Source organism: Vanellus vanellus (genome assembly GCF_965231255.1).
Source record: "Vanellus vanellus genome assembly, chromosome: 11".
Classification (NCBI taxonomy): domain Eukaryota; kingdom Metazoa; phylum Chordata; class Aves; order Charadriiformes; family Charadriidae; genus Vanellus; species Vanellus vanellus.
This window is the reverse complement of record NC_138916.1, coordinates 2,262,592-2,276,116: the sequence shown is the minus strand read 5'-3', so window position 1 is coordinate 2,276,116 and position 13,525 is coordinate 2,262,592. Positions and strand designations below refer to the sequence as shown.

At 41.0% G+C, this 13,525-nt stretch overlaps 1 protein-coding gene across 1 annotated transcript in view; it reads right to left on the bottom strand.

Annotated features, from left to right (window-relative positions):
- The window catches only part of BBS4 (Bardet-Biedl syndrome 4), a gene marked incomplete at its 3' end in the record, with an annotated part of 40,859 nt that overhangs the window by 26,513 nt on the left and 821 nt on the right, over nt 1-13,525 (bottom strand). The window contains exon 2 of the mRNA XM_082489061.1: nt 11,909-11,960. Within this exon, the coding sequence (XP_082345187.1) occupies nt 11,909-11,960 (52 nt within the window). The remainder of the gene's footprint in view (nt 1-11,908; nt 11,961-13,525) is intronic.

Sequence of the window (13,525 nt, the reverse complement as noted above, 5' to 3'; positions counted from 1 at the left end):
TTTGCAACCCAACCTGCAGCAAACGGAGCAAGAGCAGCAAGAAGAGCCCGGAGGAGAAGCAGAGAAGCAAAAGACTCCAGAAGACACAAAGAAGAACAAATCAAAATCCATAACAACCTAAACCACACATAACGTACAGCACAAGGAGAGGGTAGAAATATCTTCAGAAAAGCAATTAAAGTATTTTATTTTTTTTATTCTGCAGTAGCCTTATCATAGTCTGTATCCATTGGGGTAGGCACCAATATGTGGGTAGGATTATCCAAAAGGTCTAATTTGGATCCTGACTCAACTGTCCTTTTCCAAATCCCCATTAAAAATTGCATGTTGTAAAAAGGCATTTGAGCACACAGGTATTTTTAAAATTAATAAACACAGAGGCAATGACTCAAGACAATATTGTAACATTTTGCTATTAAGAGAGCTGCACCAAAGAAGAATTTGTTAAGGTGCATCTTGCTCTGAAGAAATCAAAGCGTGAAGCTTTGCGGCAGTGAAGCCACGAGGGAGAGAGGTTATCATCTCCCATCATCGGGCAAGGCTTGCTCGAATGCACAGAAGCAGGATTGATCTTTTCGATTTGAGATTCATTTCCCTTTCTAAAGTAATTCCGGTCATCGGCTTAACAGCAAACTCACAACAGCATAAAGACAATTAACCTGCTACTGGAGGAGACCGTCCAAATCTGAGAGACAACACATGGAAGTCTTCCAGGAGCAACATACATCCCATCCCTCAATTCCCAACTCAGCCTCCTGGAGACATTTGCCGCCACTATTGCCAGGGTGACAATTATGCCGAGCCTGGGGAAGGTTGACTGTCGGGCATAGCTGTGGTTACAGTACAAAATGAAGGTTGGTGCTCTCACAACCGTGTTAAATAAACATTGATAGGGAGGAAAAGGCGAGGATGAAACCAGCTGTGCATATCTCCTTTTTGCCTTGAGCTTCACAAGCTGCCAATGCAAGGAATTAAGCTACCGTTTGTAAAACAGGTGAAAGAGAGGTAACGTGTATTGTCTAAACAAAAATAATATTAAAATAATAAGGCACAACCTCAAACAGCTACTATAAGACAACATACCACTGCCAGGGAATTTTCCTTTCCAAAAATAAGGTATGAATAATGGATAGAAAGCATTTTTAAGCTCTACTACCAAGGTTTTTAGATTTAAAAATAACAGACTGCCTTGATACCAGAGGAGCATCCTACAAATTCCTAGCTAGGCTGGTGCACAGACAAATTTAACAACATATCCTCTTCCTTACTCAGACACTTAGAGGCTTTTATTGAGACCGTAGCAATATAAATACATTATAGCTTTGAAAGAAAACTAATACAGGCACATTGGTCTTCCTACGCTCAGATCCATCCTTGGAGTTTGAAAACTGCATAAACGGGGACATAATATATTCAAAACTCAGTAATGATGAAAAATCACCACCCAGAAGAGGTTGTTTATGCTGTATTTCACTCATCACGAGTATACACATATGTATATATGTGAGAATACAGGTGTTCGTGTACACAAATACCTGTAAAATGGATATAAACAGCAGAAGAAAAGGAGAGAGCCCTTTACTGTAGCTATTCTCTCTGTTTGATCCCCTATCCCCTGTTTTTCCTTTTGCAAATTGCTGCTGAAACACCTTTAAATCAAACAATAAACCTGTATGGTTCCTCATTATTTACAGTCAGCTGGGGTTAATAAAACTCATCATATACAATTCTGGTGCTGGCAAGAAAGCCATAATTCATAGCTGTGATCTTACTATCGTGTATTAATAGCTTCACAATGCGCAGAGAAAACTGGGAGGAGGCTGAAAAACAGCAGCACTTTTAAACAAAAAAGCAACATTTCTGACTCTACATCTCCCCCTGCAGGAAAATGAGCCAAAGCTATATGGAAGAGCTGAAAATTGTAGCTTTAAGCTGATTTTATACTAGGGTGAAGGAAAAAAAAAGGCCATCTTCTGTTGTTAGTTTACACTGCATAAATCTTAAAGAGTTGCTAGCTCAGACTTCAGTGTTTTTTCCGTTTTAAGACATTTAAAGTTCTGCGTTTCTCCAAATAAAAATGTTTTTATTTACAAGACAAATATGTACAGTGATTATTCAATATAAATGTCTTCTAGTATGTGCTGCTCAAGTTTAACCTTAAAGTAAAGTAGGAAGATCTATAAATAAATACACACTTGTGACCACTCCGGACTTCCCAGTGCCACAGGGAGGTTTCCAGTGGCAGAACCAGTCTGGTTACTGGGAAATCTCCATTAGCAGTACGAGGCTGGTGAGATACAACTCTGCGATCCTGACTCCATTCCATGAGGGGGGAATCACATACATTAGCACAAATGCATTAGCCTGATCATTGTGACACAAAAAAAACTTGATTCAAGACTTAATATTGCTTGATCCAAGCTTAAAATTTGATTCAAGCAAGTAACATTGGGGTGAAATTTAGTAACAAATGCGTACTTTAAAAAGGAAATTGAAAAAGTGTAATCTTTATTTGATTAAAAAATCAAAACTGAAAGTCTGTTTCCTCTGCACCAGCCGATTTTGACCATCAGCACTGACTGCTGAGCACAGACGCATGCCCTGAACAGAAGAAAAACAAGGATCTGAAAGAGCTTTTGCTATTTTTGCTTTTAAACACAAGCTAATCTTGGAAAAAAAATAGGCTGATTCACACAACAATTCCCAAATCCCTGAGGACGCAGACTTGGACATATTCAAGAATTCAACCCCTGGCATAGCACCCCAACTGTTCTCTTCGCCATTTAAACCATTTTTTTTCCCCGCTTGATGCCTTGTGCTCAATAACCTGGGAGGCAAGGAGGAGACCACCCTCCCTCCGGGTGTTTATTTGCCAACGCTGTTCCTAAATAAAGGCGGTAGAGTACACCATCACAGAGGGCTTCTGAATAAAATGACTTATAAATAGCACAGAAGGTCTGAGATACTAACTGGTGAACACCTACTGCCTCCTCCCACGGCAAAGCAGGGATGGAAGATATTCCCCCCCCAAATGAATCAACACTGGCTGCAGGCATTCCCAAAATAACTGGCATAACCAGCTTCTCATTAATTCCAGTATCAGGAGCATGGGTGGTTTTGGGATTTCTAGTCTAATCCTTCCTTTGGCTTAAATTCTTATGCTTAGCCTTTTTCTGTCGATGGCGTGAGGTATTTTACACATAAATTGAAACTAAAATCATTATAAGCCATTTGTAAGAAAAAGCTTTCCTCTTCAAGAGCAAAATAAAATTATAGCCGCAATCCAGCCCTGACAGTCTTTGAAACTTCCCACTCAATAGGGAGTAACACCGAGAACTGTCCTCATTTCATCCACTGCCAAAGAAGGATACTATATTAGAAGCATATTATATTAGAAGAATATATATATGTAAAATATAGAGGTTGGTCTAGCAAACAGTTCAGCACTACCTACTACAAGACACTTGTTTTTAAATACGCAAACTTCTTCCAGACTTGTTGCCTCAGGGTGAGGTTTTCTAGGTTGGATGTCTGTCCCAGGATGCATATTTGCCTGTGCAACCTTCGCTCTTCCCTATTGCACACACGTCTTAACGATACAGTCTTTAATTACACAGGCACATCTACAATTACAGGAACACACTGGTATTTTCACCAGGTGCCCTGCCTCCTTCTAATGATGACGAATCTAAAAATGAATCGAGGTCAGACAGTGAATGAAATTGCTGAGAAATATGAATAAAACAGTGACTAAATCACAGGACTTCTGCAGCATCTGTTACACAGCTTAAAACATCAGCGTCAAAGCGGACAGACCCCGGAAGGAGTGAGTGAAGAGTCTCTGTATTAAGACACTGTAAAATTGCTCACGAGGCAAGAAACCTCACTCCAGTTTCTGTCACAAAGCTGGAAAAATCACCTAACCAGGCTTCCTAAAGGCAGCCACTACCCGGCCATCCGTCATTTTTGGCTTGACAGACACGAGAGGCAGCATCTCCCAGCCAGCACTCGCTCCTGCAAGCAGGACGAGCAGCAGCTGTGCTCTGGACATGGAAGTGTTGCAGCATACGCGCTCAATAACTCTGAAAAAGCAAGACCTCAAGCATAGGGGAACCCTAAATTAGTACCTATTTTTGACCTTTACTTCTTCTCACAACTCTTCTTGACAAGCAAGTATGGTCTCTCACGAATCTTTAAGATATGATACACGGTTTGAGTACAAGACAGAAGAACCTTGCAGCATCAGGGAATTTATTTATGGGACTTGATGGCTGAAGATAAATACGGCAACTGGCTAGGCACGGAATAATGGCGATATCTTTTATTTTAAAAGCCCTCAGTGAACTGTCCCATCATTCCTGTGCATCGGATGATGTTGGAGAGCTGGGCTAAAGCCAACGTGTGATTATGTCACCAAAGACTTAAAGGCTCGAATTCAAGTTGCACAGATGTCGTTGATTCTGACATTCTTAAGTGGGACGCATCTCCCTTAACCTAAGTGTCTGACAATTAAGACATCTAAGTCACTTGCCTTGAGCTGTCTTTACATCCTCGGGGAGTGATGTATCGCATCCCAAGAGCATCCCAAGATAGGTGGCTGGGAGAGGTCAGAGGAATGGCATCCGATGGGCTTTCCACTGACTGAATACAGAGCACAGGTGATCTGCTTAGACTTGCTCTACGTCAGAGACATCTCACTTCAAAAAGATGAATCCCAACCTTCCTAAATTTGCTACTTACTATTTTTAGAAAATTATTTTTAAATTCACGACAGGAGGTGTCCTTTTATCTGTAAGCAGCACGCCAACAGACAAACGTGAAGTCGAATGCTTTAAAATACAGAAGAAACTTGCCCAGCACCAAGGACTTTCAAAGGAACTTGAAAAAATAAACTGACCAATTTAAATGGGATCCTAAAATAATATGTTGCAATTGTACAGTTAGATCCTCTAAAGCTGGGCTATCAAACTTCACCCTCCCCCTGATCCTAATCCAGTGTAATATATTACTTAATTACCAAATTATCAAAAGACACTCAAATTATACTCACTTTCTACAAGAGGTGGCACTTTCATGGCACTTTTCGTTGCCTAATTAGGTTTGCAAGAGGCTTAAGAAGCAGATCTTCTTTACAGAAAGGCAATGAAGTAGTTTGGCAACTGCCAAAAGACGTAAAGCTAGAACTGAAACCATAAATCTTCTGATTTAAAAATTAGCCCTAAAATTTTACAGTGATACTGGTCTTGACAGAAAAACACACCTGCTGTGGTGTTGGCAGAGGACTCCCTGTTCCCCCAGTCACAGATATTAATGTACACACACAAGAGGGCAGAGCTGTGCCAGCACATTCAAGCTGATACACTCCCAGTTCTTTGTGCTGCAGGGATTACTGGGCTGTTATTTTGGGAAGAAGAGGATGAAGTGAAGTCTGTTATAGAATTTAATTACCCAAAATGATAATTCATTTTTTTAATCTCACTATTCAAAACTAACAGCTGTATCAGATTCTGAACAACACGCATGCAGCACCACTACCCACTTATCGCCGAGAAATGAAAATATTAGATTCTCTTATATAAAACAATGATGTAATGACCAACTAATCTACGTAATTTAGAAACCATTTTCTTCTCACAAGGTTATAGGTTCAGACAGACTAACAAAATCCCAAATGGATTGGCCAAATGGAAATTAATTGGTACATACAGATACCGAGAACTGCAATTGCTCCCTCCTAACCACGATACTTCCACTAACGTCTTTTCTTTTTGACACACTTAAAAGTATTAATTAATTTAACTCAAGGGGGTTGGTTTTTATCTGGATTTCTCAGGCAGCTTCACTCTTACAAGTTCAAAGGCAGCTTTGAAGCTGGCTCAAAGAATGGATTTATATTGATTTAAGGAAATGTATCAGGAATTCAGAAACGATCAGCTCGGCAAAAGTGCACAGAATCAACTCCTTGGTGTACTAAAAGGTTCCTGCTCTTCAAGAACGCTCAAGCCATTAAAATACTTGCAGGATCCCTTAAAATACCGTGAGGAGCAGGAGGCATCCCCATTGGTTCAGCCACCCAGAGGGACTGAGATGCGTTTTCGCAGGACAGATCATCAGACGCCATTTATCTGCCTCTGCATAATCTCCAAGTTATTTATTATCTAACAGTGCCATTCTGAGATTGTTTATCGTCATAAGCACTTCCCAACCAAAGTCAATACCAGATAAAGTGAGCTTTACTGCCCATCAAATCAGCACGTGCAATTATTTTTTATTAGAACCCACTGACTACACCCTTGTCTTCAAGGATATGCACCCACACGAAAAGAACGGCATAATGAGTATTTGAGCTAAATACTCAGACGGGATTTACCTGGACAAGAATAACACTCACCACTTGAGACTATTTCAAAATTCAACTAAACTAAAGAAACTACTCTGGTAAGATGCAAAATACTGTGTCGTCATCTATCCAAATGGCCGGGTTTTGTGTGGTATAAATGTGGTAACTTTGAGCCACAATGAAGAACACCCTCATTACTGCAGAGTTTAAGAACAGGATACAACCACAGCTTTAAAACACGTTTACATTACACACTTCCCTATTTCTATTACCTAATTTATCTGCAAGAGCCATATCTAATCGAACTTTGCTATTACTTACAAAGGCACACCGAGCACTCGTGTGTTTATCCCTGATAAACCTACTTCATCAGCTGTTTTAATCTCGGGTCAGTAACTTACTTTATCTCTGAAATGGAAAATGTAATAAAAGCAGAGAGAACGTCATTTCTTCCCTTTCGATGACTCGCCATGGCCTTACAAGACATTTTTGCTAGTTATGCTCATAATCACGCAAGACAGAAGTGGAACTTGCCTAAAAAAAAAATAATAAGACTCACAAGCCTTGAAACATCCAGACACCTGGTTTATTCTACAGAAGTGCTCTGATGTGAAGCGCTGAGCATGTTAAAATGCCCAACAGGCAGACCTGACCACAGGGTATGCTAAAATTTCTCCCCATAAAATTTCTCCCATACATCTTGCCCGTACCCTTCAGTACGATCTTTAGGAACGCTTAAAACAGGCCGACTAGTACATTGCAATATACGCATTTATATATATACATCTCCAAATGTTTTGTTAACTGAAAGCCTACAGCATCCAAATACTGTCACCAAATATTAGACCAACCTTATGGCTGATAAATGGGAAGAAACTAAAAGTCGAAGCGCTTTGCCAAAGGTCGCAGTTAATCCAAGGCAGAATTCCGTGCTTCAAACCCTAGAAAAATCATACCTACAAAGCATCCAAAAAACATCCCAATGCCCAGTACTGGGGAGAACACTTAATCCCTGCTTAATCCCTTTCACAATGCACAAGGGGAAGATTTTTTGCTTTGAAAATTATATACCTGACTCTTCCTTGGGTAAACACAGAAGTGGTTGGTAACAATTTAGAATGCTCCGTCTTCACAGTCTAATGGATTTCTAGCCCAGGTTCTTCCCAGTGACTCAAGTGAAATCTATTTAATTTGCTTGTAGTATATATATTTTTAAGATTTTATCCTGTCATTAAAAAGCCATCACCGTATCTCAGAAAATCTGAGGTCTAATATTTGTGTAGAAATACAAATGCACTTAGAATTGTTCCATTAGCCTCTGAACTGTTATTAGACTAACATGAGCCCAGAGCTTCCTTTCTAAATACTTTTTCCATGATAAAGGGAAATAAATTCAAGATACGTTCCACAAAAATCAACAATACAAGTTGGTATAAGCGCTTCTCCGCTACAGCGCTATCAGTTACTATAAAATGACTCGCCTGGCCTGTGTGGCAGAAGGAAAGTGGAAAGATGGGAGGCAGCCTATCTCAATTCAAAACCAGTAAAGCATTTCGGAAAACTATCTGATTAATTTAAAATGCAGCAAGGAGATTAAAACCCCATCTCAGCAGGCTGATATTAACTCTACATCGCTGCAAGGAACAGAGCTCCCTTTATTTTACCGTCAATTGCTTGGGGACAAAATATCAACACAGGGAGAGTTATGGATCTTGATGTAGCAACAAAGGGAATTGATTTTCAGAGCAGCTCTCCCCACGGGGGGTAAAGGACAAAATAATGAATGGTTCTAGCTACTAACATGTCAGTTGCTGAATAATGGTTGTCACCAAGTGCAGCTACAAGATACTCCGAGGGGTTTGCTCTCCACCGGTCCCTTTAATTTAGATTGCCAGATGTAGAGATTTCTAACCCAATTGCTGCGTACAACACCTTTCCCCACCACCATCGCAGTCTGCTCCGGATTCTGGACACTTCGTTAAACGCTCATCGTTTTCCCTTTGGGCTGACCTGCCTGCAAGACAGACTCTCCTAAATCCCAACCTTTTGGGCTTTCACAACCAAAAAACCACATGATTGATCAGCCCTGACAGCAGCTAATTCAAGAGGATATTCTGCCTCTTAACTCAAAGTTATTCTTGTTTAAGAGCCATAAAAACAGGGTGCTAAACACTGGTTCTAGGTTTCCATTTTTTCTTGTCTCACGGACAGGACCAATGGAGCATCCACGGGAGGAAAGCAATGCAACAGCGCGGAGAAGCCGCGCCACTCTCGGGTTGCACGGTTCAACGGTATTCAACGTTTTCTCGTCTGCGTCGCAGGTCAGACTGCAAACATGGTCTTCTGGTGTTCCTTCTGGTTAAGCAACAAAACTCGCATTTGTATTTTGTCATTCAAATGCCTTTTTGCAAATTTGAGATCGCATTCTCAGAAACATATGTTTAATGCCTTACTCCTACCCAGTACACACACAGGCCAGCTGCTCCAGTCTGAATCCAGAGAGGGTGACGATTGAAGTTAGGACTTCTGCGACGACTTGGTCACACTCTACTACATTTATGTACAACAACTCTGTTTAGTTATTACAATACATGCTCTATTTGGGCACAAATTTTATCCACACCAAAGTGTTCACAAGAGACCACGTTACACCATATGGTCTCTCTGTTTCCCAGAACTGCTTGCGTTAACGTTGGTTTCAGCATCTCTCTCGTGTCCTATTTGAAAATACAACGCAAATATAAAAAGGCAAATTGCCGCAACAGAGAGTTACCATTCAGTGTTTAAAAATGTCAGTTTAAAATAAGTTTAGTAGCACTCTTCAAACAGAACTGACGTAGATTTGCCTGGCTCCTTAAAGTTCACCATAATTCTCCTCAGCCAAACTAAAATAGGGTGAGATGCTTCATGAATCTAGAAAAATCTTATTTAAAAAAACCTGCCAAACCTGTCACGGGAAAAAAGATACTATTCTTTCATGCCAGTTTCCACAAAATCATGTACATCATCACTATGGTTCCTTCCCCTCCCCTCTTATATGCCCCCAGCGTCACACCCACAAAGGGTGGACAAAGGACACTGTTACGTCACTCCCTATTACAAATCTTTTTGCTGCCCTCATTTCCTAGAGATTAACGATCAGGCAGCTCAAATCAGCTTTTGCCCACTGCACAAAAGGCAACACAGTCAAAACGTTAAATGGCAAAGCACAAAGGCTTCCAGACCATTTCATTTCAGAACCACCCGAGGCATGCCAGCTACTGGAGATGCCTCAATTTACCTTAAGAGACATAAGACAGAGTTACAAAAGTCACGAGCTGATTTTTTTTTTCTTTTTCATCACGGTTAATTTTAAGTCAAAGGTCGCATTGGAATAAAAGGGAGTTTTATTTTGCCCAGCCTTGGACTTTGCAGCCTTAAAACCTGAAGGAGCCTTAGCGGCCCTTTTTGAAGAAGCATCCAGATCTTTTTCAAGGCTGTTAATGCAAAATGCTGCTGAGTAGGAGGAAAAACTTCTCATTGGCAGCCACCAACAAGAAGCCCTTTATCAAGCAGCAGGCGGGATCTGGAGAAGCAGTCCCATTAAGAAAGTTGCAACTGCCGCAGTTCATTCTCCCAAACAATCAATATTAAATTGCACACACTTAAAAGCAGGAAGGCACTTGACAGACAGTTTAACAAGCAAGCTGACAAAGGCACGACAGCTTCTATCCAGCACACCTCCACGGCTTGTTTGTAAGGCTGATGGCCCCATCTTTCTTTTTCAGCTATTCCGTTCGCTCATGAATTATGCAGAGTTGATTTAATGGACCTCAGCCCACAAGGAAAGAGCAATGGAGTGACAGTCCATCTCTTGGCAAATGCCATCAGCCCGATTCCTCTACAGATGTTTTATTTAGAGAACTGCAAGTTCCCTAAATGCTGTCCTACAAAACCAGATAGAAGACGCTGCCTCCCATCCCACACAGTCAGCGCAAATATCATAGACAGGACTTGCACGATGAGGCAGACCAAGGGGGGGGCTGCCGAGGATGAGGAGATCAGAGCCATAACCTTTATAGAAAAGGATGGAGCTGAACCATCTCGCTAAGGAGTGCATCAGCACCTCCATGGAAGCCATGCTAATTAGTTCAAAGTAACAGCCAGCCTTGCTCTAAAAGAGTCGGCAGTCAAGATAAAAGCAAATTTCAGGGTTATTTTTACTTGCATACAGGCCCTGAGCAGTAGCAATCGCTTCCTCTCAGCTCCAGAAAACGTGCAAAAGAGACTCAGACTTGTGCAAGCCAACAGCTGAAACATCAAGCACGAGCTCCAGAATAGCCATATTCTGCTCAAGTGCTGGAATTCCGCTGTCAGGAATCGGGACTACGTGATGTTAGCCTGACCTCTCCGAAAGAAAAGCAAAGTGGCTTTTCCAGCTTACCAGGGCCAGTTATAGCACAGCTTTGTGAGACAAAGAACCTTGAGGCAGAAACTAGGATGCAGTACCATGGCAGTCTCCATCACAAGGAATTTAGAAATATGGAAGATTTCCTCCCAAAGTATACTCTGACAGGCACTTCGGCCAAAGGACAGTGCTCCCCATCTCAGCTTCTGTGAATTAAAAGGTAAGGGGAAAGGAGGCCTCCTCTATAAGTATACTGGGGTTCTACCAACACTGCAGATTTCACTCTTAATTATAATCTGAATCGATGCTTGGAACACTTGAGAAAGGCAAATCCACAAAAAAACCCTCAAACCTCACCTTAGGTAGGCGCAAAAGTCTCTACAGCGAACAGATCCATACTAGGAACGCAAGCATAGCTCGGTACTGCAGAGAAGGAAACGTTCCTCAGATGCACAGGGAAAGTCATGTCACAAGAGCAAGGGAAGAGGGCAAGGACAGGGCTGCAACATCAAATCATGCTACAGGCTTTAGCGAGCCCCTTACAAAATATCAGGCTTCAGTCAAACATTTTGAACCGATAACTGAAATCGTTCATGTTCCAGTTCAGATTCAACCGAGATTTCAAAACAACTCAGACTGAGTTAATTAACTCTCATGTTCAGTATGAAAAAAAAAAAAACCAAACCCCAAACCCAATAAACTATAGTTAAAACCAGCTACAACCTGACTGGTTTCATCTCACTTGCACATCGCTTTTACTTCAAAACTTAGAAAATATGACATGAAAAATCAACAGGACACAACGTTAGTTTCCCAAAATAATTTCTACAGCAAGACATTCTGAGGAAACTAAAATGAATGAACCCCTCTTAAATAATAATAAGATAAATGAGTATCAGACTCATTAGCAGCCCAACAATTATGTACACACTAAAATCAACAGTCTCTTCGACTATAAGCAAACACTATGTAGGTTGTAGGCACAATAAGTCAGCCAGCAACAGCACTGAGCTAGTGACCATACAGATCCTAGAAAAAAGTACTTCTACTCAGCAGCTCACAGTTTAGATAGCCTCATCTTTTCCCAGTGGACATTTATTTCTTACTAGACAGCTGCACACACTATAAAAGAAATCTTAAAATCAACCTCCCAAGAAACACAATCATGTCATCAAACAAACCTTTTTTAGGATGGGGTTTTGGAGGCTCTGTAGCCGCTGGCAATGAAGAAACCTGAAAAGACAGAAAAGAGGAGTATTAAATACACCAGGCAAGGTTTCTTGAAGATCTACTCCACAAAATAATCAGAAAGGACAACTGGCAAATCCCAAAAGAGGGCATAAAAATAGCAAAGTTGCTGCTAGACAAACTCTGCCCTGCCAAGTGCTGCTCTTCCCTGGCCACAGCTAGACAGAGATTTCTAATCACCATGTCAATTAAACAAACCCACTCATTTTACGGTACATTCCTGTTCTGTAGGCTCAATGCTATTTATTAGGATTCTAGAAATTGACCATTACCTTCTAAAAAAAAAACCAAACCTCAAGCATTTAAGATGTTAATTAGAGATCACACAGGAAAAGGTCAAAAACATTTCCTATAAAACATTTATAAAGTTAATTAGAGCAAAGTCATTCCTTGGGAACCATCAGAGTCGGCAGGCGCATGAGTGCAGTGATGTCCCATCACACGGCAGGCAACAAACTTCGACCTGCAATTATTACCTAGAGCTCAGGGGCACGCAGGCACCCAGTCTGTGGAAAATAAATGCATTTTATACTTTTTTCTTACTTTCCATCAAAAATCAAGCCTTCACAGAAGAGAAACATGATTACATAGGGAAGCATTTTTATTTTTGACTTCCAGTTTCTTGGAGAAGAGACATTCCTCACTCCTCTTCCCCAGACACAACACAGGATTTTATAGACCTGTGTTGCCTCCCATCTCCTTAATAAACAATTTTTTAAAGTGGAGATTCAGTCTACTGAACATTTTCTTTTCTACTCACTTTTTTTATCGGAGATGGGGAGGAACAGAGAACCTGAGCACAGTATCTGAGACATGGAAAGTAACCCAGATGTGTACAGGGGAGGCTTTTACCAGCTTTGCTTCTTAATAATTTCTAACATTTTATTCACTTTTCTCATTCCTATTGTGAAAAGCTGAGTTGACACTTTCACAGAATTACCCAACTCCAAGTGCCTGTTCCTAAGCAGCAATAACCAGCACAAAGCTCCGCATTTTTTTAATGTATTTGCAATTTTTTAAATCTGTATACATCATTCCAATTCCAAGTCTGATCGCCTACCACTAAGACTTCCCTGTAGTTTCTCATATTTCCGCCTGTCTTGGTTTGAGCGACACAGGATCACTTTCTCTTTCAGTAATTTTACTTTGCGATAAGGTCTTTTCTAATGCTAGGGAAAACTGCACTTTTAGAAGACTATAGTGTCTGAATTTGTGAAAACATTTACTTTATAGCCAGCTATTGTATAGGGGTTTCAAGGTCTCAGTGTTTTCAAGCTTGCCAGGTGTGGGGATGAGGAGAGAGACCCGGGCATTTGACCCAAGCTGGCCAAACAGGACTATTTCATACCATGAGTGTCACATTCAGTATAAAGTCACATTAAATACAAATTAGAAAGTCTGCTGCAAAGTGCTCGCTCTCTCTCATGATGGCTGCAACCCTGAGAACTTTTTGCCCCGGTGCTGGAGCCCTGAGCCCTTTCCTTCCTCCTGAAGCCGCAGCGCTCGCAGTGTCCCATGTTTGCTGTCCCCTTGCTGGGAGTGCACAGCTT